This window comes from Macaca fascicularis, chromosome 1, assembly GCF_037993035.2.
Source record: "Macaca fascicularis isolate 582-1 chromosome 1, T2T-MFA8v1.1".
NCBI classification, from domain to species: Eukaryota; Metazoa; Chordata; class Mammalia; order Primates; family Cercopithecidae; genus Macaca; species Macaca fascicularis.
In genome coordinates, this window is record NC_088375.1 from 5499731 (window position 1) to 5526930 (window position 27200).

At 35.4% G+C, this 27200-nt stretch overlaps 1 protein-coding gene across 7 annotated transcripts in view; it reads left to right on the top strand.

Annotated features, from left to right (window-relative positions):
* AKT3 (AKT serine/threonine kinase 3) overlaps positions 1-27200 on the top strand; it is a 362856-nt gene that overhangs the window by 144629 nt on the left and 191027 nt on the right. For 6 of the 7 annotated variants that reach the window (XM_005539655.5, XM_065531593.2, XM_065531583.2 and 3 more), the window contains one exon: positions 11135-11260. The exons of the other annotated variant lie outside the window; for it this stretch is intronic. Coding sequence is in view for 4 of the 6 variants with exons in the window: in XM_065531583.2 (XP_065387655.1) it covers positions 11135-11260 (126 nt within the window). In the remaining 2 variants the exon portion in view is untranslated. The remainder of the gene's footprint in view (positions 1-11134; positions 11261-27200) is intronic. 7 annotated transcript variants of the gene reach the window in all.

Sequence of the window (27200 nt, forward strand, 5' to 3'; positions counted from 1 at the left end):
AAGGAAAACAAAGGAGGGAAGAGAGGAGTTTTGAAGGGCATGGATTCATCCTCAGAATAGTGAAGCTCTCGGTTTGATGCAATGTCATTTTAGGGTCCATACTACTAGACTTTTAGTAGAGGAAAAACTCATTGGCAAGAGTCTAAGATAAAATCCTATTAGTTTTTATTCTGTAGAGCATTGATGTTAGTATAGGAGTGGGATGGGTGGGTTGAACCACCTGAGAGTTTTTTCAGATGGCACAGGCCACCTCCTGATACGCAAGCACTACACCCTGCCTTCTCTGCAAACCTCCAGTTACTGCTGTAGTGAGGCACCATTACTGTTACTTGTCATATCCATCAGGTGTGTTCTAACAGAAGAGTGGATTGAGCCATACGAGGTTGTGTTATAGAGAGACTTCTCTGTTTGAGAGAGCTTTTCTGACAGGAGTATAGTCTTTATTTCAAATGATGGTAGGTTTATTTAGTCATTGAATTAATGGTTATTGCCCACCTTTGTGGTAGTTGCTTGCGTTATGGACTCACTGCTTCCACATCTGGTATTCACTAAGGTTATTTACTGCAGTGTATATACCATGTATGATATTATATTTAGATAGTATAGGTGGTAAAATGGGAAATATTTACAATAAGGAAGTTTTAAAGTTTCTGATGAAATTATCTTTTTAAATTGGTCTATATTTATAATAGTTTAAAATTCTGCAACTATACTTTTTGAAAATAGTGTAAGAATGACTTTGTGTTAAATCCGGTGTGTGGAACTGGAAACTTTGCTATAATGCAGAAAACAGATTTTTTAAAAAGAAAGCTCTGCTTTCACAACCTACAAGGGTGTAAATGTAAGCAAAATAATAATTTAGCTCACATTTAACCCAGCAGGAAGCTGAGTACAGATTGAGTAATTCTCCACAACATATCTACTGCTGGATAAACTACAGTCACGGTTTATTCTTCATTAAATTGCCAGGATGCTTTCTGTTGGCTAGTCCGTGGGCACGCTTTGTTCTCTGTGTCTCCACCCAACGCCCCTGTGCCTTCCTTACTCACCTTGCTTTTCTCTTAGAGTAAAACTGGGTACTATAACTCTATTAAGATGTTACTGTGTTTAAGAGAATAATTTAAAAGCATCACTTTGGTTAAAAAGATAATGTTTCCTAAAAACAACTGGAACAAGGATTTGATTAACCAATTTACTGGATATCATGAAACAAATACCAGAATACTTAAGGGTAGATGGTAATGATGCAGTTTTCTGGAAAACCAAAGAAAATTGTAAAGCAGTTAAAAGTACTAACAAACCAGCCATACTGAGATCTTAGAGAAGTTGGCATTCTAACATCTTTTGGTTGGTATGCAATGCATAGGTATTTTTCCCATCATCTCATCAGCTTCAAAGCAAAACATGGACACCAGCTTTCTTTAGGAAGCAGATATGAAAACTATACTTTATAATATTGCTTCTTGGACTTTTGGCTAAGATCAAGTGAAAACTATACTTAATGTAAAAATGACAGGTTCATGCATTATGCATTAGAATAAGAATTTCTTGACTATAATATACTTTTCAAAATAATCATGAAGGAACATATGTGGCAAAGCAGAGGAATGTGGGTACATCTGGAAAGCCTTTAAGGCATCTTGGAAGCACAACACAAAATCACAAAAATTGTAAACACCTTCCATGTGGCCAGTTGCAGTGGCAACATTGACCAGTCCAAGAGCAGACAAACATCTCAATGACCCAGATTTCACCTGGGTGAAATAACCATAAAGAGAAATTCAGGTGTTTAAAAATCTGACCTTATTAATCAGTATTATGCGGAAATCGGTGAGAAAGACAAGAATGGGCAATATCTTAAAACCTGAAACGTAAAGATGTGTTATTTATTATTCTAGATGAAAGCATCATAAACCTATTACCATGCTTTTGCTTGTGTTACCATGAGGCTTCAAGGAGGAATGGGTGCAGTGCCTCATCTTGGAATCAACATAGCAGCAAACTGAAGAAACCTACGCCGATATTCTTCCCAGTCCTTTCCCCACAGTTATATGTCAAACCAACAAATATCATCGACTGCCTTTTTCTGAATCCACCTGAGATGCTATTTAGAAATGCCAAGGAATAGGGGCTGTTGCCATCCGCTAGTATGACATTACGGATCACTAAGAATGGTTAAAGAAATGGGAGAAATTTTCACTTAAAATTTTAGTCAGTCGACTCATCCCCTTTTCTTCTCCACCTCTCACAGCTGCCTTCTAGACTTAAGCTCCACCAGGGCTGGGACTATGCTTGTATCGTTTATTGCTGCCTTCTTAGTGCTTGTATATATTTTGACACTCACTGAGTGTTTTTGATTGAATAACTATTCGCCTGTTTTCCTTAAATCTAAGTGAAGATGTTTAAAGTGGCTTTTTTGATCTAGGTGCTCTTGAGCAGCAGCACCTTAAAATGAGCGAGCTGGGCAGGGGTTCATAATGCTTAGACACTGCTCAGTTTTCACAGAGCATCAACACACACCCAAAGCTGCTTGATGACAAGCGGTCGAAGACATTGTGTAGACATCAGAATAGAATTTAACACTCTAAGTTGCCTGAGGGCAAGGAAAGAACGTGTTTCAAGACTCAGTAAAAGATAAATGATAACCTAAAAATTCAGGTTTTCAGGAGTTGGAAAAGCTAATCAATATATATTGAATAAGTACCTATAATATGCAAAATCACTTTATTTATTTTTATTTTTTATGAGACAGAGTCTCTCTCTTGTCTCCCAGGCAGGAGTGCAGTGGCGTGATCTCGGCTCACTACAACATCCGCCTCCTGGGTTCAAGCGATTCTCATTACTCAGCCTCCCAAGTAGCTGGGATTACAGGCACCGGCGACTACGCCCAGCTGATATTTGTATTTTTAGTAGAGATGGGGTTTCCCCAGGTTGGCCAGGCTGGTCTCGAACTCCCTACCTCAGGTGATCCACCTGCCTCGGCCTCACAAAGTACCAGGATTACAGGCGTGAGCCACCGTGCCTGACCCACTTTTATTTAAAAAGTTACATTTCATATTGTCCCTGTGCAGTTGAAAACTTACTAGTTGATTGCAATGTAGATAATAGAAACAAAATTCCTCAGGATTTTTTTTTTTTTTTTTTGCAGAGTCTCACTGTGTTAGTGAGGTTGGAGTGCAGTGGCGTGATCTTGGCTCACTGCAACCTCTGCTTCCTGGGTTCAAGCGATTCTCCTGCCTCAGCCTCCCGAGTAGCTGGGATTATAAGCGGTTGCCATCACGCCCGGCAAATTTTTATATTTTTAGTAGAGATGGTCTTGCCATGTTGGCCAGGTTGGTCTCTAACTGCTGGCCTCAAGTGATCTGCCTGCCTCAGCCTCCCAAAGTGCTGGGATTACAGGAGTGAGCAACCACGCCTGGCCCATGATTATTTTTAAGACGTCAATAAAATAAGGTTATGATAAGTTGAGTGAGAAGCACATTTCTTTGACTCCCCAAGAGACATGAATAAGCTTCCACTTAGAGCTAATTGTACTCCTCTGTATAAAACTGTAGTTGGTAATTTTAAAGACTGCAAATGTTTTATATTTATCATCATGCATTTCTTCAGTAACTATAATTGATTACTGATAAGATATATCGCATAATTATGGACTAGATAGTCAGTATTTTTTGTGCTAATATTATGAAATCCATTAGTAGAAAAGATTTTGCCATATTCTTTTAGGTAGTTCATATGTGAAAATTTGGTGTCTGTCAACAAGCAACTAAATATTTACTAAATTGTGAATTATGAAATTAAATAGATTTTATGCTGAAATTAACATTATATCTGTTTTTGTCTTAGGTAAAAATTGACTTATGAAGACTTTTATTTAAGGAATATTGCCAAAGATAGTTTCTTAAAGCATGTACATTTATTTTTACTGAAAACTGCCTTTTTTTGATTTAAAGCTGCTCTTTGAAAATCATAAAATGTTTATATTTTTATGGTATTGTACATTTGTGTGTATCATTTATAAAAATTCAGAAGAATCTGACTTTTGCTCTTTTCTTTGGAAGACTAGTTTACCCCTCTGATATCCAAAAGAAGTAAAAGTATTAGTCAAGTTAATACTGTGTTTAGATGTTGGAGAACCTCTTCATTTCTTTACATAAGATACATGTTTTATATATCTGACACTAGCCAAAGAGACTTTTTAAAAAATTAATTGTTGCCTCATTTATGTAAATACTTCTGAATAAGTGCAATCATGATTAGTAGAAAATTTAATGTGTGGTTTGTAGATGGATTATAAATTACATTATAAGTGGTGTTAGTATCATTTGATAACGAACAAATCAAATACTTCAAATATGCCAGGTAATGTTCTAAGGGCTTTTACATTATGTCCTTACAAAAACCCTTTCGGTGGATAAAAACTATGATTTCTGTTTTTTCAAATGAGGACACTGAGATGTGGAGAGGTTAGGTTCATGCGTCTAATAAATGATATGATTAGGATTCAGACCCAAGCTGTGTGACTCCAGAATCCTTTCTCTTAACCATTACATTGTTCTACCTAGAGCATTTTAATGATGAGCTTGAGTGGGAAAAAAACTGAAGGGTAATTTGAGAAGTTTGTTGACCTCATATTGATCACGACAATTTGTTGTACCTTTTGTTACACAACATAGCATTTGTTTAAATTAAAATTTATTTTGTTCTGAAAATGTGACCACATGCTTTTCACATTGACAGTATGGCCAACTTCTTCTTCTTTTTTTTTTTTTTTGCATAAATTCTATGACTCTCTCCCTCTGTAAATAATAAAGATTGCGAAAGAGGTGATTTTTTCATTAACATAGGCATTAAGTATAGATGTAATCTATACATTTTTTTCCTCAGAGATGGATAAGGACAAATAATCATACATCGTAAAACTATACATTTTTTTTTCCTCAGAGATGTATAAGGACAAATAATCATACATGGTAAAAACTTTGTGACTTTGATTGTGATTAAACATGAAAATTAAATATTTAAAATACAGCATTCTGAGGAAAGCTAAGCTTATACTTGTTTTAGCTTTATGATAAAACAGTAACATCTATTTCTGACATACATGTGAGGAGGCTCCCACCGTCTTCCTTATGCAGTGATTAGCTTTGAAGCCTGTTACAACAAGTATGAGTGGTATCTTAAAAAGCTAGCACCTGTATCGGAAAATTAGAATTTTTGTTTGCTAAACAACTCTTGGTAATTAGGGTCTTGATTTTTTTTTTGCATTTTATCTTAGGTAAGAAGCATATTTTTAAAATGGTGATTGTGTTGTTTCTAGTTGAATTCTAAATGGACTAAATGAATTTCAAATGAATTTTATGGGATTTGTGAAAAACAGTGCTATGGTTTTATAGATTTCTTTTCAATTGGATTGTATCTATATTTGTTTAATTACATCTCAGTGAATCTACCTGATTGTGTTTTCAGCATAGTCCATGACAGTTGAAGGTAGAGATGAGTATTTCTTCAGTATTCTCAACCAGTACCCAGCTCACCTCACATCTTTCTACCTTTCATGAAGTTAGAATTAGAACTAGGTTCTGGAACACAATGTAGCCTTAAAATGAAATCAAATATTCATCAACATGATCTGTTTGTGAGGTCACCAGTCTGAATTATTTCTGAGAGTCTTTCCATTCGCATGTCTGAACAAATCTAGATATTCCTTAGTCAGTCTAGATGAGAGACTATTTGCACATTTTAATCAATCACTGTTTAGTCCAGAGACATACACTTTTGGCTTCTGCTTTGGCACTTAAGACTTCAGCTTTTAAAAAATCAAAATGTGATTCTCAGTAGAGTGTTGATGAACAATGAAATAAAATCTTTACATATGGACTAATTTAGGTTGAAGATTATTAAGTAAAAATACAGTTTTTTGTTATCAGGTGAATGGTAGGAAGTGAACACTGTAAACTTTATTGGTGAGCTCTGGTTTGAATGTTTATAATCCATGATAAAGACGATCTATTTGAATATCCTATTCAGATCTTTTAGGTGGAAAGTGAGCATGAATCTAAACTCATACAAGGTCCCATGTCAGGTTGTTATTAAAGACTAAGCCTGGCCAGGCGCAGTGACTCACGCCACCACTTTGGGATGCTGAGGCGGGTGGATCACGAGGTCAAGGGATCGAGACCATCCGGGCCAACATGGTGAAACCTCGTCTCTACTAAAAATACAAAAAATGGGTGGTTGTGGTGGTGTGCACCTGTAATCCCAGCTACTTGGGAGGCTGAGGCAGGAGAATCGCTTGAACCTGGGAGGCAGAGGTTGCAGTGATCCAAGATCGTACCACTGCACTCCAGCCTGGTGACAGAGCAAGACTCTGTCTAAAAAAAAAAAAAAAAAAAAAAAAAAGACTAAGCCTGAGTTCCAAAATAATGCAGTATTTTTACTCAGCTGTGCAAATTCAGGATGTTTTCTGTGGCCAAATTTTACTCAAAACCATTGAGATCGTTTGTTTTAACAAACTACAGGAAATACGTTATTAAGTGAAGTAAGAAAGGTGGCAAAGGTCCAGAATCTGAAGTTAATTAGGACTAAGTAAAATCATGAATTCTAGCAAACAGTTTCTTCCGCCCTCATAATTCACAAATAGGATTCTGTACCATTTACAATAGTGATGTGGATTTTCCTCTTTGCATTCAGAAGGTACTAACTGTGAATCTGTACATGTCCTATGCCAAGAAGGATGAATAAGTAGTAGTTTTTGGCTCTGTTAGAAAGCCATTGGTCATAGTTTTAGGAGCTGTATTTCCTAGGACTGCTGTCACAAATTAATAAAAAGTGCGTGGCATAAAACAACAGAAATTTATTCTGCCACAATTCTGGAGGCCAGAAGTTACAAATCAAGGTGTCAGCAGGTTCACACTCCCTGAGAAGCCTCCAGGGGAGAACCCACTCATCTTCTCTTCTTGCTTCTGGTGGCTCCAGGTGCTCCTTGGCTTTTGGCCCATAGTTCCGATTTTTGCTTCTGTGGCCACATTCCCCCTTCCTTTTCTCTGTGTGTTCAATTTACTCTTAAAAGGACGTTTGTAATTGGATTTAGGGCCTACCCAGGTAATTCTCCAGGGGAAGCCCCTCTTCTCAGAATCCTTAATCGTTAATCACGTGTGTTGCCATATAAGGTAATATTCATTCTTTTTTTTACCATAAGGTAATATTCACAGGTCCTGGGTTTAGGGTATATACATCAACCAATGGTCCACCATTCAGCTCACTACCAGAAGCCACTATACCAGAATCCTTGTTGGGAAACGTATTTGTTTTGGTATTGATAACAGCATACTTCAACATAGATATAGCTTCCAGCCAAAGAGTGTGAGAAGGAAGTGGAAGCACCCATTAAGATACATATATATATATAAAGTAGAAGAGGTTGGGTTGAAAGTCTTAACCAGTTGTGACTGCAGTGCATGCTGAAGGTTTATCTTGACTATCCATTACTATTTAGATGTATATTGGATGTCGATAGAACAATCTCTTTGGGATACTTGGCACATCATAAATCCTTCTTTTTTGGCAAGACTTTCCATATAACCAGGTTGTGTTTTAAATTAGTTGAAACCTATGGACCATAAACATAAAAGTATAATGCAATTTGGGTTTAATGCATCATGTGTAAACTTAGATGCAAATTCTGTGTTTAAAATATAAGATTGACTTTTAGCAGTCCGTCTTAAAAGGATTGGTGGCAGGGAGGGTACTTTGTTCTGGGTACTTAGCCTCATAAAAGCTAGGACTTTCTGTCCATATTTTAGAACATCCTGACAACACGTGCCTCATCTGAACTCTCACTGCCTCAACTTCTGAGCTAGAGACGAAAGTGTTCAGTTCCTTTTTGAACAGTTAGGCACCTGAAACCTGGTATAATACTTGAATTAAGCTCTATTAAGTTGTCTTTTTTTTTTTTTTTTGGTCCAGCCTCTGTAACAAATTAATAATGAATGCATTCTAAGCATCTTCTCAGAAAATTCATTCATATTATAGATGAAAAATGACAAGGAAATAGATTCAGGAGTCTTCATTGAATGTTTGAGATCTGTTTCTGGCTTAGTATGACAGTATAATTGTTGATTAACTGACTCAACTTAAAATTATTTGAAAGTTTGTGAGAAATAATACTTTTTTTAAGCAAGAAGGGAAATTTTTACCTTTAAATTTTTTTTCTATGTGAGTGAGTATATCACTCTTTTGGCATACTGTATTATGTTTAAAGGATGCATAATACATTTATTTTTAAATAGCTTTTTGGCAACCAGAAGTCCTGCTATAGATCACAGAAAATATTTAAAAAATTAAAAAATTGGCTTAATAAAAAAGATATAAGATTTATATAATGACGTTTTTGTGTTTTTCATCTGAGGATGTACATAGAGGAAAATTATGCTTAGAATTGAAAGATTGATTTCTTTTAATTTTACATTTCTTGAATAAGTGTGTTCAGTACTATTTTAAAATAAGAATAAATGGTATTACTCCGTGTTTTCTTTTATATTTTTCAAATGGATTTGATTCATTTTATCTTTGGTATAATTATTAAACTATTGTTATTTACCTTGACAGAGTTAAAGCATATTGTACCAGTATAAATCTCTTATTGCTGTAGAACATTTGAAGTCTAAATATGTCATTAATTGGAGAATTAATACCTAATGATTTTGAATTTTATATAGGAATAAATGAAATGGAAAAATAAGAGCAATTAGGAATTATTTTATTTTTCAACATGGTAATTGTGTATTAGGCATTCTAGTTCTATAAATTTGGCTTATTAAGTCATGTGCTTATTAATATTACGGCCGTATTTTTTCAGTAAAATGAAGTGAAGAGGGGCATCACTTTTTTTTCTTTTTTCTTTAAATTTTTGCCCTTACATACTTATGTGGAAGACACTGATCTACATATCCTCTATTCATTTGTTTAATAAATCATGAGTGAGCATTAAGTGGTAGGTACCAGCTTGGGCATGTAGAGAATTATCACTGCAAGGAAAACAACTGACAGTATATGCTGTCACTGATGGAAATTGAGCTTTTAAGCAAAGATTAAATTTGGGAAAACAGATCTGTTGTCATGAGCTTGTCAGCTTTCCAATGTTTACTTTTTTCGTGAGACTGGTATTGATAACAAATGTGATTGTATAATGAAATGTGTCAACATTAGGAAGATCAGCATAGCACGATAAGCCAGTGTTTTCTATGTGACCAATGCATAATGTTATAAAATTATATACAGTGTTAAAGATTCATTCAAAGTCCAATATAGATCAATGGATTTTCACATAACAGTACAGAAAGTTCATTGATAAAGTTTCAAATTCTACGTTGCAACTAACCTTTTAGAAATTATCCCTTGTTGAATTCTGGTGTAGTATCAAAGAATGATATCCATAACTATCTGAATATTTTTCCCTTTTTCAGCTTCATATCTGTTTGAACCAGATTTTTCCCCCTAAATTTAAACCAAAACAACATACTGCAACAGTTTGAAGGCAGGAACAGTTAAGAAAATTCAGCTGTCTTCTATTAAGCCAGACATTAAATAGATTTGTAAAAATGGAAAGCAGTGCCAGTCTTTGCGTTTTTCTTTCTTTTTTTTTTTAGAAAATAGTTATTTTTTATAAAAATGTATTATTTGTTATATGTAATAAATTTATTTTCAAATGAAGTAAAAATTTATAAAATCTTTTCAATTTCAAATACAGTAAACATAGATAAAAATCTACAAAATTTGTTGGTGCTGTAAGTAATATTTAAGGGTATAAAGAGGTTCTAAGATAAGAAGTTTAAGAATTGCTGATTGAGAGGAATGATTCCACATCTGAATTACATGTTGGGGCGAGAGTGCCTTTTATAGTAAAATATTTGGATTACACTTTATGGTAAGAGACTGTACTTTAAGTAGTAAGGAGTCACAGGATATTTTGAGCAGAAAAGTGATAAAGTGGTACACACAAGATTAATCTGGAGGTGATAGATACATTAGGATGGAAGTGGGGAATGAGCGGAGTGGGGAAAAACAGTTTTAACAGAAGGGTAGATATAATATAATAAGGGTTCAATTAGATTGGGCTCAATCAGAGAGACTTTTGATGGCAGTATTGACCTGTGATGAGGGGAGCCGTCAGATGTTGGGTTTGAGTTTGGGTCACAGGAAGAAGCTGATTTATAGGGAAAATTGAACTGTTTTCAATTTTTTGGTAATTCTTTGCCTAAGCATTTGAGATTTAATCAGCAGGTAGAAATAACCAGTAGAGAACTGAATCAATACCAGATAGCCTTCTAGCTCTTGTAGCATCATGGAGCACCTCTGTTGCTTAAAATTAGAAGTTGTCCTTTAGTAGGTAAGCAAATGGTAATGTGGTTGCTAAAAATGTGTATTTTGGTGGCTAGGTGGTATCTTATATTAAGTTCTAATAAAGTATACATTTATTGACTATTATGTACTTGACACTGTACCATATATTAATAGTTATTATGTTTGTGTGTGTGTTTGCATATCGTTTAAAGCCCTGTTAACCCATGTGCTTTCGTTTTCTTAAGTACAGCATTGCAAAAAGGTTATTTTTCTATGAAGAACAATAAAATGTTGCTTAAACAAGTTATAGTCTAGATTTATTAATGGAAATAGACTTCTTTCTTTCTTTTTTGAAAAAAAAGGCACAATTAGTGGAAGAGAAACATCTATTTCTTGCCCCTCTTATGATAAGTGTTTTTAATGGAAATTCATTGATATTGTGTGGATGATTTACCAAGGCTTTGTAAAGCAGCTGAAAATATGCTCTGACAACCATCTGATAAAATGAAAAACTGAACAAAATGTGTACTCAGATGATTCTCTGAAGGAATAATGGTGCAAATGAATTATCAAAGTGTGAAATCATTAAAAACAAAGCATGTTTGGGTTTTTATTGAATCTTAATTGTAGGCTTATGTATTTTCTTTTGTAAGCTAAGTTAAAAGAAAATTGCGTAACTAAATTTTTGGAGGCCAGTGTTGTAGGACATATATTGTACCATAATTTATTTTTTGCATAAAAGCTGCTGTTCATTTTTTTCAGCATTAACATGCGTGCTTTCCTCATGTAGGAGAATATATAAAAAACTGGAGGCCAAGATATTTCCTTTTGAAGACAGATGGCTCATTCATAGGATATAAAGAGAAACCTCAAGATGTGGATTTACCTTATCCCCTCAACAACTTTTCAGTGGCAAGTAAGTTAATTATAATTGTTGATTCACCTTGTATTTATTTATTTTTATGATTTTATGTGTCAAATATCTTAAGATATATGAGAAACCTGTGAAAAAGTTTGGGTTTATATTTAATAGAGAAATTTTCAGCTTTGATAGAATTTCAGTTCCTTACCATAGAGGTTATCGATAATATTTGGTCTTATACAATGCAATAGAATGTAATATTTCTATGTAGAACTTGAATGTGATAAATATAATTCCCCAAATATATACTTCAAGTTTTTCTTTATAAAATAAAAACAAGGACCTTTGAACTTGGTTGTTAGATTTAGCATGGTTATAAGATGTTGTGGTACTTAATGCATTTTAATCAGTTTCCTGTCATAATCTTAGCTCTTTTGATTGTGTGATGAGAAACAGGTGATTTATGTTAGAAATCATCTTCTGGGTAGATTTTATGTTCGTAGTTAAATTTTTCTTCCTTAAAAATATCTAACAAAAATGTTTAAAACTTACTTAGAAATTTTGTATTTGCATGAACATAGCACAAAATAAACTGAAACATGACAATGATAATGACAATGATTATTATTGTTATGTTATTACCAGGCTCTTCCGACTTTTCAAATTTACTAATTAATCAATGAGAGAATCTTTCTTTGTTAAAGTGTTCTTTGTTAAAGTGTTAAAACACTCTGCTAAAGTGTTTTAAATTACGTTAAGTTAAATAAACTTGTGTTAAGATCTGGCTAGTCTGTATTAATAAGCTAAAATCTTAATGAGACAATATCCTTAATTTTGATTTTGGTTATATGTTATCTATTAGCCACATTTGGGGGAAAAAATATAAGGGATATTTGAAGCTAAAAAGTGCAATAATATAACAAAAAAATTCAAGAAAATAAGTCTTTGAATATTACAAATTTCATTTTACCATTATAAAAGCCCTGATCTTTTTTTACTCCTATTGTTTTATTCAGGTTAGCCCTTGTTAGTGGGTTAGAATGGCTACTGTATTTTTTTTTTTAAGAAAAAGATAAAACAACCAAAGGGTTAAAAGATTTGTGAAGTCATTTGAATGATATGGATACTAACTTAAAAAAAAAAAAACCTTTTTCTGTTTATATCAGTGGATTCTTATATACATATTTTTTTAAGTGAGATCACTGTGAAGTATGTGTGTTAGTTAAGAAAAACATCTTCTTTTCCACCAAAATGCTCATTAGATAATAATGGCTTTCTTTCAATAGAAAATTATTTTTTAAACCCTATTGTCAACTGAAATAATATATTGTATTTTGTATTGACTTAAGAACACATTTTCATTTTAAAGACTTTTTGGGTGAGCATTTGCTTTAAAGTGATAGAAATTAGCTTTTAGAACATAAGCAGCATATATTATCTCAATGCCCTACCTAAAACCAGTGTAGCTTTTTAGTTTATCTATTTTACTAGCAAATGTTATTGGTTTTTCTGAAATAATTTATAAAAGTACAGAATTCTTGTATCTGCTGATCAAAATGCAGCATTTTTTGACCTTATGAAATTTCACACCCCAACGAGTTTTAAAGACATACTGTATGTCACAGTCTGCCAACATCTGCTCCAACACTTCCACTGGCAGAGGCTGAAATAAATGCTGCACTCTTGGGGAAGGATCCTATTTAGTGACTGACAATCAGCTTATTTATCCATGAAATAAATATTATTTGACATCTGTAATCTTGTATAATCAAGTAGCTGTAGGTAGTTGACTCAAACTAACAAGTAAGTTGTAGGTCAGCTCCTTAGTTTTCAAAAGTATTAGTAACATGGATCTTACACTAAATAAATTTTTAAAAATTGATTATCACTAACGCTTGACTTACTGCAGTCTTAAATTCTGTAAATAACAATTACGTGAGGAAGTAATGGGTCTACTGAAATGGGTACTAGTTGAAGAAGTTCAAATTCCACCCTGGCCTTAAGCTACAAGTAATAGGACCTTGGGCAGGTTATTCTCTGAAACTTTGATCTTTATTTAGTTTCTTCATCAGCATGTTAGACACATTTGGATTCAGTGGATTTGTAAGGCCCTTTTTGTCCCTGACATTCTGTGATTCTCTGAGGTGGACTTTGAGCAGGTCCTTGAAGAATGAGTAGGAGTTAAGCAAATTAAAACAGAGAAGAAGGGTATTCCAGGCAGAGGGCAATGAAGAATGTCTTTATGAGGAATTAAAGAAGGAACAGTTGGTGCAAGAGAGGGTTACTTCACCATTGCTTTTCCCTTTGCCCTAGCCCCCTTTAGTACATTGTTAAAAAGATAATTTTACAAGGTATTTCTAAGATATGTTGGGAAATGTTTTATATATATACACACACACACACGTATATGTACATATATGTATATACGTATATACATATATATCCCTTTGCTAGCTACAGTTCGAGTCCCTTGTTTTTCTGATAAATAAAGATATTATTTCATATTTAATCAATATGGGTTTTAATGAAATTTTACAAAAATAGGCTTTTTATCTATATGGAAAAAAACGGAGTATGAGAAATGTAAGGGGCTTGAGAACTTTCAATCTTAATTAAATTTTGAATTGCTTCCCTCCTGATTTAAGTTTTTCAAAAAGCTAGTCTTATACTCATTGTTTTCACTTTGTATCTCACTGCAGTCTAGCTTCCTCCCTTACTCACTTGATTGAAACTACTTATAATAAATTATTGAGTGACCAGTTAATTGCTAATGTAGGGGAAGAGAAATATCTTTTCTTCCCATTTTAGGTTCATGGCTGAGGCTCCTATAACAAAAGGAAGATTAACAAGAGAATAATATAAAATTTCAATAATAAAACTTTTATGTGACAATGCAGCCTTTGGAATTGAAGACCCAAACAAACACACATAAACTGTTTTGTTTTGTTTTTTAAGACAGTCTCACTCTGTCGCCCGGGGCCTCCCAAGTAGCTGGGATTACAGGCACACACCACCATGCCTGGCTAATTTTTGTATTTTTTTTTTTTTTTAGTAGAGATGGGGTTTCACCATGTTGGCCAGGCTGGTCTCAAACTCCTGACCTCAGGTAATCCACCTGCTTCAGCTTCCCAAAGTGCTGGAATTACAGGAGTGAGCCACCATGCCTGGCCAAACTTGTGTATTTTTATGCTTAGGGTTGATGAAGAGGTGGATAGTCACAGTGACTAAGGCATTATAATGGTAATAAACTGAAGGAAACTTAGTAAGTCTTGTTTGTCAGATTCTTTTCTCTGTCCCTGTTTCTTCAGAAATAAGGATATTCCTTTCCTCTGGGTATAGGGTGGGTATCTCTCATATGGGGATCTTATGACTTATTTCAGGGGAAGGTAAAAAAATTATTGCCAAGTTTTATGACCTGTCTCAGGTGAGAAGGATGAGAGGAGGGTAAGAATGACCTTCCTGCTTTTGCTGTTTTCTCAAATGCTAAGGTGCTGTCTTTTGGGAGATCATGTCATGAACCCTGTCAGTAAGTCTAGTAGACATTTTTCAGTTCTTATTTTTCCTGGATTTGTATCTGGGCTGCATTTTATACTGTTGATATACGTCTCCTTCTTGGAGTGACCACTCTCACCGCTGTGTTCTGGGGTATACCTCTCTCCTGTTCCCCCCCACCCCTTAGGCTAATGCACAATTCTGGTATTTATCAGGGTTCTGGTGGAAGACCCTTCACACTTTGTACCTTCCCTTGCGCGGACACCTTGACTTTTGGGATTTCAGTTACAACCTTCTCTGCAGCTTACTCCCACACTTAAATTTCTAGACTGGGCCTCTCTCCTGAGCATTAGGTTACTCTGTTCAATTGGCTGCTGGACATCTATACTTAGATATTTTTTGACCGGGTGTGTCCTAAGCTAAACTCAAGATAGTTTTGTCTGTTTCTTCCTTTATACTCAGTATCTGAGTTCTGTCTCTGCCTGATCAAAAACATGGATGCTTTCCATGCCTTTTTTTCTCCTTCACATCTTTACCCCACTCCCAATCCATTTCTAATCCTGCTGATTTTGCATATTTCTTGAACCTATTATCCTTTTCTGTAATCACCCCAGAATGAGGCCTCATCATATCTGCTGTAGATTCTTAACTAGCTTCTCTATTTCTAGTTTGTACCACTCATACTCTTTCTTCACATGGGTATCAAAGTGATCTTTCTAAAATTATATCATAACTATGCCATTCCCCTGTGAAAGCCCTGCCTTGGATCATCATTGCCTACTGGATAAAGTTAAGCTTCCTTAATACATCATAGATCTCTTCAATCTGCCTCTACTTTCAACTCTTGCAACATCTCTCTTCTGCTCTACAATTCTGTATCAACAATACTGAACTGTTTATAATTCCCTTTACAACCTATGCTGCTTTTCCACTCTGAGGCTTTGTTTATGCTGTTCCCTTTGATTGGAATGTCCTTTGGTCCTCTGTTTGCCTGGATAATTTTCTGTCTTCTAAGACTTAATTCAGATTTTAATTCCCGTCCCTATTCCTTGCTAAATTACTCCTCTCTGCCCTTCTTAAATCTATTGTCTTCTGTTGTTAACACGTTGTTTCTTGGTTATCTTGTTCCTGTGCATGTGTCATTCACTGACCAGCAAGTTATTTTAGGGGAAAGAACTTAGTCTTACTTATCTCATATCTCCTAGTGCCTGTATTTTATGACTTAATAACTGTTTTTAAGTGTGAAACATCTAGTCCAGATTTCTCCTTTTTTAGATGAGAAAAATGAAGCCTTTAGAAATTCAGTGATCTTTTTAAGGTTGCCTTACTAGGTAGTGGTAGTTAAGTATCAAGAATAAAACTCACCCATCCTGGCGAACACGGTGAAACCCCGTCTCTACTAAAAAAATACAAAAAAAAAAAAAAAAACTAGCCGGGCGAGGTGGCGGGCGCCTGTAGTCCCAGCTACACAGGAGGCTGAGGCAGGAGAATGGCGTAAAACCCGGGAGGCGGAGCTTGCAGTGAGCTGAGATCCGGCCACTGCGCTCCAGCCCCGGCGACAGAGCGAGACTCCGTCTCAAAAAAAAAAAAAGAATAAAACTCACATGTCTTGACTATCATTTAAATATTACTCCCCTCCCCCACCCCCATATTATGACATTTTCCGTAGATTTACAGTGATGAGACCTGATTTTGGGTCCCATTTCCAACACTTAAATTACTAGATATCTTGGCGTGGAGAATGGAAACTCCACAAGCCCTACAGAATGTGGATAGCAGTATTTGATGTTCACCCTTCTTTGGGTGGATCACATACGAACTATTCATGTGTAGGTGCCAATGTAATGCTACAGAAATGTAAGTAAAAACAAGGGTTTTCAAGCATAGTACGTCTTTAATCAAAATTAGTGTTTGATGGATTTCTGAGGATTGTGGATTGAGATAATCTATACACAAGAAACATGCACTTTAAAAGATAATACAGGATACATACGTTGTCTCAGGGCTGCATTTTATTTTACTTTGAGTAAAACAGTTTGTCTATCCTGGAGTCATGGTCTTGCTAACATTTTGACAATTTATGTGAACTTCTGTTGAGTTTACTAGCTTGCTCAGTGCCAAAGTGGGAATAGTTCCCACATGGAGGACATGTGCATTTGCCCGTATGTCTGGGGCTTATCCTACTTCTGATGCATTCCTTCTTACTCTCTGTGGTGGGATGGGAGAAGTGCCAGCCTGTGTCGTAAGAAGCCTCTCCTAGAGTTCTACCTTATTCTATGCTGCAAATATTGCCCCACCCTGACAATATTCTTTTCTTCTCTGAAACCTTTCTTCAGTCCCTTCTTAAAATATAGGTCATTCTGCATTTGTAAGCCCAATTTTAAAAGACGAAATGAAATATTTACTTTTTTTCTTTCTTCTTTAACTTTTTTGTTTTTTTTAAGATCTCACTCTGTCACTCAGGCTGGAGTACAGTGGCACAATTACAGCTCTCTCTAGCCTCAATCTCCCAAGCTTAAGTGATCTCTCACCTCAGCCTCCTGAGTAGTGGGGACTACAGCTGCGTGCCACCTCACCTGGCCAATTTTTTATAGAGACAGGGTTTCACCATTTTGTTCAGGCTGGTCTTGAACTCCTGGGCTCATCAAGTGATCCACACCTCGGCCTCCCAAAGTGCTAGGATTATAGGCGTGAGCCACTGTGCATGACCAAAATATTTACTCTCTAACCTACTTTTCTCTCTTTGAAAGTAAGGAAATTATGAGACTTAAACCTACTAACGAACATCTTTATCTCATCCCAGCTACTTGGGTGGCTAAGGTGGGAGGATCATTTGAGACCAGCCTGGGCAACATAGAGAGACCCTGTGCCTTTAAAAAAAAAAAAAAAAATCTTTGAATAAATATTATTTACAGAGATTTTAAATATGTAGAAAAATCAGTTGATTCCTATTAATGCTTCTAATACATGAGGATAGAGGAAAAACTTACGACTTGATTCTTAGTCTTGTGTAACAGATAATACAACCTAGAATAGTAACCTTGTAATTCTAGAAAAGCTATAAGCTATGTAAGTATATACTATATAAATGTACATGAATTATGAGAGATCAGAATAATTCACTTTTGAAGTGTTGATTGATCGTTATACCCATACCTGATAGTGAAAGGAGTATATCATAAAATTTGTATATGTGAGAATTTGTCATTGACTATGGAAGACATTCACATAGAACATATAGCAATGGGAGGAAAAATGAGATTAATTGCCAAAATGAATTCTGTAGAAAGTAGCTGCCATAGAAGTTGAGAGAAGCAATAGGTAAGTGTTAGCGAGGGTGGCTAAGAATTTACTCATGAGATGGGGTTGACATGAGCCCTGAAGAAGAGGATTTGATTATGTTTTTGGAAGACAGAGGACATTCTCAGTGAGGTTAACAACAAAAGCAAACAAATGAAGGCAAGTATTAAGGAGTAGCTTGTTTTGTGAATAGTATAGGCAATATCCTAGATGGATGGAGAATTTATGTTGGAGGGAAATAAAAGCTCAGGTTAGAGAGTTAGTAATCAGATTATGGAAAGTCTTGAATTTCAATATGATGAAATTTGTGAACATCTGGTTTCCAAATCAGTATTCATTTTTTTTTTTAAAAGGACCTATCTGGTTATAGTGTGCAGTGGAGGGGATACATCCTTAAACAAAGAGGCCGTGAGTCAGTCAGCAAGATACTATTTAGTCCTCATCCTTTTCAGTCTCTCTGCCACCATCCTAGCTCAGTTCTTCATCACTTCCTTACTGGATTATGTTAAGTCTCCTAATCAAGCTCTTACCTTCAAATATTATCTTTTCTGGAATATTTGGAAGCAATACATAGGATAGATTCATCTCCAAAAAAAGTTCCTTTGCAAATACCATTCTTTTTGCTTAGAAAAATTTCAGATGTTCTCCATTTTTGACAAGGAGAAGCTGAATTATTTTTTAATATATATCCGCAATTTAAACGCTTGCCCAAATAATAACTATGTTTATACCTTGTATCCTTTTATTCTTTTTTTTCTGTTACTTTTTAATGTTCTATACATTTTCTTTTTGACATACAGTGCTATATTCTAGTCCGGTTTAATTACATACAAAATTCCTAACCCTGTGTTTTTTAATGATTTTTAGATCATTTAATCATTTGATTTGGTGCTTTCTTTTTTTTCTTGATTTACTTTATTTAAAAAACATTTTTAATTGATACGTATTAGATGTACATATTTTCAGGTACATGTGATTATTTGATATATTCATATAATGAAATCAAGGTAATTGATAAATCTGTCACCTTAGATACTTGTTTTTTCTTTATGCTATCAAATTTTTAGACAAATGGAAAGTTATGTCTGTTAACCGGTGTATCCCACTGTAAGGAATAGTTGCCTTATCTTAAAAAGTGAATTACCGTAAATGTAATCAAATTTTGCTTCTCGCTTCTATTTTCATAGGTGGGGTTATGTTCATGTATTTGCAGAATTTAACCTTAAACCAAGTTTAGAATTGGGAATGGAGAAAACCTTTGTAAAAATTATTTTAAAATGAGATCATTTTTAAGAAAATTATAATGTAACAATGTCACATATTTCCTTCAGGCTCCAATTCAAATCATACTCCAATTTGAAAAGAACAGAAATTCAACAAAATGTTCATTCTTTCCTACCTTTTCCTTGCATTACCCAACAAATGTGGAAAGAAAAAAAAACAGAAAAAGTGTATCCCATCTTAATGGAAATGATTGCAGCAGTCAAGAGTTTCAAATCCAGCTGCTAGGGTGAAAGCAGCCCTCTGCATCTCTGACAGATTTCATCAGTGTTAAGTCCTTTATAATCATAGCTTTCCATGTGTGTCATCTGAGTTTCTTATTAAATAATCTCACTATTTTAATAGTTCCTTCCTTATAACACTACAGGTGACCTGATCAGATTTCTGTTTTAGAGCCTGCTTCCTCTTCTCTGGTAGCTTCCATGATCTCCCAGCCCTTTCCTGATTTGTATTCCCAAGCTAATCTTTTTAGTTACAGTCTTTACTTGCTGAGCCTCTGTCATCAGAATATAAGAATAAATGTGGAAGCTTATTTAGAATCAAAGGGAATGGTAAACTTGTAGAAGACAGTGACCATGTATACTCATTTTAAAAAACTCACAGCATTTATTACAATATCTGGTATACTGGAACATCATTGGATTCGTAGTCAGAAGACCTGACTTTGGGACTTGGTTCTGCTGCTTTACTAGCTATGTGATCTTTGGCAAATCACATAACTTCTCTAATTTTCATTTTGCTCATCTTTGAACAATGAAGCTAATAATACCTTCTTTACAGGCTTACAGTGAGGAGCAAGTGAGATCATATAGCCGGGTGGTGTGGCTCATGCCTGTAATCCTAGAACTTTGGGAGGCTAAGGTGGGTGGATCACTTCAGGTCAGGAGTTTGAGACCAGCCTGGCCAACATGATGAAACCACTGTCTCTACTAAAAATAAAAAAATTAGCCGGGCTTGGTGGGGCACGCCTACAGTCCCAGCTACTGGGCTGAAGCAGGAGAATTGCTTGAACCCGGGAAGTAGAAGTTGCAGTGAGCCAAGTCTGTGCCACTGTACCCCAGCCTTGGCAACAGAACAAGACTTTGACTCAAAAAATATATATATATTTGAAAACAATTTGTACATTGTAAAATGCTATCCAAATAGTATTAACATAAGATAGAAGGTAGTTAGTAACGTTTGCTAAATTAACTGGCAATCATTCTTCCTTCTTTAGCTAAATTACGTTGGAGTGAGGAGGAAACCACTTTACTGAGCTTTCTTTAAAAAGTCTTAAAGGTTTTAGAGAACTTGCTTACAACAATCTCTTGCAGTTGAGGCCAAATGCTATTGTTTGGTTGAAGGAAAATTTCTAGTTTCATTTAATGCCTAGGACTTTGATTAGTCAGGGCTATTCTTTCTTACGACTAAACAAAGTGAGGTACATTCCCAAACCCTGCTCACGGCCTTCTTCTGACCAAAAAAGAAGATGTCACTATGGCTAAAGAAGTAACACCTTAATTCTGTGAAGAAAGTCAATGGTAGCTTGATGGGGATAGCATTGAACCTATAAATTACTTTGGGCAGTATGACCATTTTCACGATCTTGATTCTTCCTATCCATGAGCATGGAATGTTTTTCCATTTGTTTGTGTCCTCTGTTACTTCCTTGGGCAGTGGTTTGTAGTTCTCCATGAAGAGGTCCTTCACATCCCTTGTAAGTTGTATTCCTAGGTATTTTGTTCTCTGTAGCAATTATGAATGGGAGTTCACTCATGATTTGGCTCTCTGTTTGTCTGTTATTGGTGTATAGGAATGTTTGTGATTGTTGCACATTGATTTTGTATCCTGAGACTTTGCTGAAGTTGCTTATCAGCTTAAGGAGATTTGGGGCTGAGATGATGGGGTTTTCTGAATATACAAGCATGTCATCTGCAAACAGAGATAATTTGACTTCCTCTCTTCCTATTTGAATACCCTTTATTTCTTTATCTTTCCTGATTGGAAGCCAGCACTTCCAATACTATGTTGAATAGGAGTGGTGAGAGAGGGCATCCTTGTCTTGTGCTGGTTTTCAAAGGGAATGCCAAGAAAGAGCCCATATAGCCAAAGCAATCCTAAGTGAAAAGAACAAAGCTGGAGGCATCATGCTACTTGACTTCAAACTATACTACAAGGTTACAGTAACCAAAACAGCATGGTACTGGTACCAAGACAGAGATGTAGACCAATGGAACAGAACAGAGGCCTCAGAAATAACACCACACATCTACAGCCATCTGATCTTTGACAAACCCAACAAAAACAAGCAATGGGGAAAGGACTCTCTATTTAATAAATGGTGTTGGGAAAACTGGCTAGCCATATGCAGAAAACTGAAACTGGACCCCTTCCTTACACTTTATACAAAAATTAACTCAAGATGGATTAAAGACTTAAACATGAGACCAAAAAACCATAAAAACCCTAAAACTATAAAACCATAAAAACCTTGGAAGAAAACCTAGGCAATACCATTCAGGACATAGGCATGGGCAAATAATTGATGTCTAAAACACCAAAAGCAATGGCAACAAAAACCAAAATTCACAAATGGGATTTAATTAAACTAGAAAGCTTCTGTACAGCAAAAGAAACTATCATTAGAGTGAACAGGCAGCCTACAGAATGGGAGAAAATTTTTGCAATCTGTCTATCTGTCAAAGGGCTAATATCCAGAATCTACAAGGAACTTAAACAATTTTACAAGAAGAAAACAACCCCATCAAAAAGTGGGCAAAGGATGTGAACAGACACTACTCAAAAGAAGACATTTATGTGGCCAACGAACATATGAACAAAAGCTCGTCATCACTGGTCATTAGAGAAATGCAAATCAAAACACAATGAGATACCATCTCATACCAGTTGGAATGGTGATCATTAAAAAGTCAGGAAACAACAGATGCTGAAGAGGATGTGGAGAAATAGGAATGCTTTTACACTGTTGGTGTAAGTAAATTAGTTCAACCATTGTGGAAGTAAATTAGTTCAACCATTGTGGAAGACAGTGTGACAATTCCTCAAGGACCTAGAACTAGAAATACCATTTGACCCAGCAATTCCATTACTGGGTATACACCCAAAGGATTATAAATCATTCTGCTATAAAGACACATGCACACGTATGTTTATTGCAGCACTATTCACAATAGCAAAGACTTGGAACCAACCCAAATGCCCATCAATGATAGACTGGATAAAGTGTGGTACATATACACCATGGAATACTGTGCAGCCATAAAAAAGGATGAGTTCATGTCCTTTGCAGGGACATGGATGAAGCTGGAAATCATCATTCTGAGCAAACTGTCACAGGAACAGAAAACCAAACACTGCATGTTCTCACTCATAAGTGGGAGTTGAACAATGAGAACACATGGACACAGGGAGGGGAACATCACACACCAGGGCTTGTTGAGGGGTAAGGGGTTAGGGGAGGGATAGCATTAGGAGAAATACCTAATGTAGATGACAGGTCGATGGATACAGCAAACCACCATGGCCCGTGTATACCTATGTAGCCAACCTGCACGTTCTGCACGTGTACCCCACAACTTAAAGTATAATAAAAAAATGTAAAAAACGTTAATACAAAAAAAGAGTGTTCAATTAACATATATTGATTGCTAAAAAAATAAATAAATAAATAAGATCTCACACCATTGGATCAGAGTGAAGAGTTTGGGGTGAGGGCAAGAGGAACGGGGTATAGACCAAATTCTTGAAACCCTGGGCATTGGAAGACAAAGCTGCTGCAGGCTGAGAAAGACCCGTGCGACTATTGCTCTTCCCTTTTTAGTCAGAAGTTGTTTCTCTCTTAAAGTAATAAAATCCTTCAGTATTTTTCTGACTGGTTGAAGAGGATCCCATCCATTGGAGGAAAAATTAAAGGTAATTTGCTTCCTAGATTATTGCTTTTATGAAAGGTGGAGGATGCAATGGAGATTGTTTTTAAAGGAAGACAGGCAGGTAGTTACCAGGTTCAGTAGTTTATATTGAGGACATAGAAGAGATTCCAGCATGACCACCTTCCTTTATTCCATTCTTTTTCCCTACTTCTTTTCCTCTGTATCTGCCTTCCCCCTTTTCTCTCTCACTCAACTTTTCCGAAGGTCAGCAATCAACTCTTACTTGTTGATAGGTGCTTAAGTAAGGGAACACTCTACATATCATTAGTATCACTCAATTATTTTTTAAGTACTTCTGACTTCTTCCTTGATTTTCTTTTCTACTCATCTCCAATAACAACCATTTGCACCTATTGTATTTTGAAGATTTCTACCTTGTGTGTATGTGTTTGAATTAAAGTAACACAAATTGGAAACATAGGAGTCGTCAAAATTAATGTTTAAATATACTTTTTAGGAAGTCTAAATTCTAATGAATATTTAGAAAGTTTTTATTGAGGGTTATTGTGTTCTCAACATTGCACGTGGTACTGAGGGGAAAAAAGAGGGAAATAAGGAAACCAACCTTTCTTTGAGCGTTACTATGTATCAAGCCCTTTCACATATGTTTTCTCATTTTATCTTCACCACAACATTGTGAGGTACGTATTTTGCTCCCCATTTTAAAGAAACTCAGAGTGGTTATATGACTTGCTTAGGCCACTATTTGGCAAGTGGCAGAGCCCACAGCATGAACCCATGTCTAACAGAGTGAACCTAGAGTTTTGTGTTCATTTTCTTATTCCATAGATACAAGATCTAGCCCTTGGCTTTGAAGAATTTATAGTCTAGTAGCAAAAATATGCCACAGACCCTAGGAATTGGTATTTTGAGATGTTTTGCGGCTAAGTTCTGAAGTGAGTTTTGCTATTAATATATGCAGTTACAATTTAGGAAAAAGAGGTATCATTAAAGATGGGATCATCAAGAAAAGCTTCTTTGGAAATTGAGATAGATTGGAGAAATGGTAATATTTCAAAAGATAAAGTTACTTTCTAGGTAACAAGAATAGCATTAATTTGAAAAATTATTTCTGAGAAACTTTGGCTGAATTTCTTTTCATCTTGTCGAAGTAAGTGGGTATGAAATCCTCAGAAATGAATGAAAGCTCCAGATGGTATGTTATTTCCTTATCCCTGTATAGAGTGAAAAATGTCAAATGAGGAAAAAGAATAAGTAATAGGAATAAATATGGCATTTGAAATACTTAGCAGAATGCCCTAATCATGTCAGACATTGTTTTCTCGGGGCCACAGTTAGGCAGTAGCTACCCTGTGTGTTAGCTTATCTTGTGTTTTATTTGTAGTTTCTGTAGTAACATTGTTGTTCATCTTCTCTCCTAGTAGAATATAAAATAATTTTACTGACAAACACTCCATTTTAAAATCCTACCTACAGAGTTTTTAAAATTTAAGCTAAATTTTAAAATTTAGAAAGCTTGGAAAGGGGTACATTATCTCTTTATATATTTAATTTTTAAAATTTGCCTTGTTTTATGTAGGGAAGTTGGAGCAGTGTGGATGGGAGGTGGAGGGTGGAGTAGAAGGATCACTGCCTGCAGCCTGTGGATGATAAGGCAACTGCAGTGTATTTACTGTATTTTTTTTATGACCTTATTAAATGTATGGATTATTTTGGTTAAGTTGAATGTAGGTAACTACTTGATTTATTTGTTGATTTTTTTTTTTTTAGTGTGTCATTTTAAACTTAAATGTTTAGTTTCTAGAAAGAGGATTGTGTGTAATTAGTTTTTGAAATTGTAATTAGAAAGATGATTGTTTGCCCATTATATTTGGTGTTTTAATCCCATTTTATAATTAATACATCAGAAATTAGGAGGGCAATTAAGGAAGTAAGGGAAGAAAATTAACATTTTTAAAGAGCCTGCTTTTTACAGGGTGTTTTATTTGTGTAATTGCATTTTGTCATCACATGAAAAACATGTAATAAATATTACTTAAAGGAAAAAAAAACTAGATAATGAATCTGAGACCTAGAGAGACCAAAAAACTTTCCCAGAACCTCAAAGCAAGTACATGGCAGAACTGTGATTTGAACTCTAATCTAACGCCTGGTTTGAATGTGTTTAGTCATATATGGGGTTCAGAGATGACACCTCTCTTCACGTAATACATAGTCAGCACCCACGGAACTTTTGTGCTATGCCGAGTGTCACCCAGTGGGTTAATAGTGGACCCTCATTGTTGTCAAGAGTTGTATTATATATAATAGCGATACTTCTTTCTGCTAGAGCAAAGGAACAAATATAGATGTGGTAGATGGGTGGCTGATAAATTTGATAGAGTTTTATTATGTAATGTTGAGCCAGTCACTTAACCATCCTGGGACTCAGAATTTTGTCATCTGTAGGGTGAGGGAGTTAGAGTGAAGGATCTCTAAAGTCCTTTCTTCTAAATTCAGTGGTTTGCCTATCAGCAGCAGATAATAATTTCTTGAAATATTGAGTATATTGAGGAGTAGTATAGTAATAAATTACCACTCGTTGAGTACCTTCTGCCTCGTACTTTACATACATACATACATACATACATACATATATGTACATACATACACATACATGTGTGTATTAGTAAGATATATTTAGTCTTACTAACATCCTTGGAGGACAAACAGTCTATTTTATAGCTGGAGAAACTAGGCTCATGGAATTTCCCAGTGGTAAGCAATTCTTTCAGAGATGGAGCTGGGAGATAAACCCGCAGCTTTCAAGTTTCCAGACCAGTTCTTTTTCCATGTTCCTACTTAACTAAAGGATCTCTGACTACCTTACATTAGGGCCTTGAGGTGAGAGGTTTTCTAGTGTGGGCAATTCGGAAGATATGGGTTTTCCATGCCTCTAGACTAGTCTTTCTATCCGTATCGTGGATCAGATCTTGTCATTCTTGACTAGTACATGAAGATGTATTTGAGAGCTTTTGGATAATTCCATTTAGGGACACAGCACCTTAATGTAGATGATTCACTAGTATGTGAAAATTTCAGCCTTGCTTTTCCAACTAAGTCATAGAAGCCATAGGGGAGACACTGATTTTCTTAAGAGGCAGAATCATCTGAATATTTGCCGTAAGTTATATAATCATTGCATTTTTAACAAATTGAACTTGAGGGACGTGTTTTGTTGCCTCCTCTGAGTTGATACATGCTAAATTACTGGCTTTCTGATTTTTTCACCCCTTTATCTTTATTTTAATTTAAAAGCATTTATTATACTTTGAGTAAAGTTAAATGAGGCCTAAGGCCGCGTTGGGAGGAAGGACCTTTAAGCCTTGGAATTTAGGAAAGATATAGAGGCGTTCTTTTGGATTGGAAATAATACATAATCAAGCAGATGCTAATGAAAAAATGAAATGCAGGGGAAGAGAAAAGAGACTAGGGTGCCTGTTTGGAAGTTTTATAGAGGAGAGTACATTGCCCCTTTATTACAATAATGTTTCTGAACTATAATAAGGTCTTTCATTGCAAGTTCAGCTTTTTTCATTCATTTGTTTTGTGCTCTGCTTCCTCTGTTACTAATTGTCAGCACAATAGTCTTCCAACTATGAAGTCTCAGTGTCCTTTTGGACCAATTTGTCATTGTCTTTCTCCCTCACCCCCCAACCCATGCACTCAGAATCTATTACTATGGTTGCATTTTTAGACATTTTTAATGTTTTAAAATGGCACTGCTTTTGAAACCTGCCAGAATAGTTCATGATAACTGAATCATCCAACCAGCAACAGTTATTGCTTCCAAAAGCACACTGATAAAGTTTCTGTCTCTGTAGGGTGTTCTTATAAGATAATTAAAAATAAACATCTAATACTCTTTACAGCATTATTCCATATGCATTGTTTCCTTTGAACTTCACCTTAGTCCTGTGGAACATTTTATTACAATATTTGTGTTAAACTATTATTTACAGATTTACTGTTTGCCTCATAAATTGTTGGAT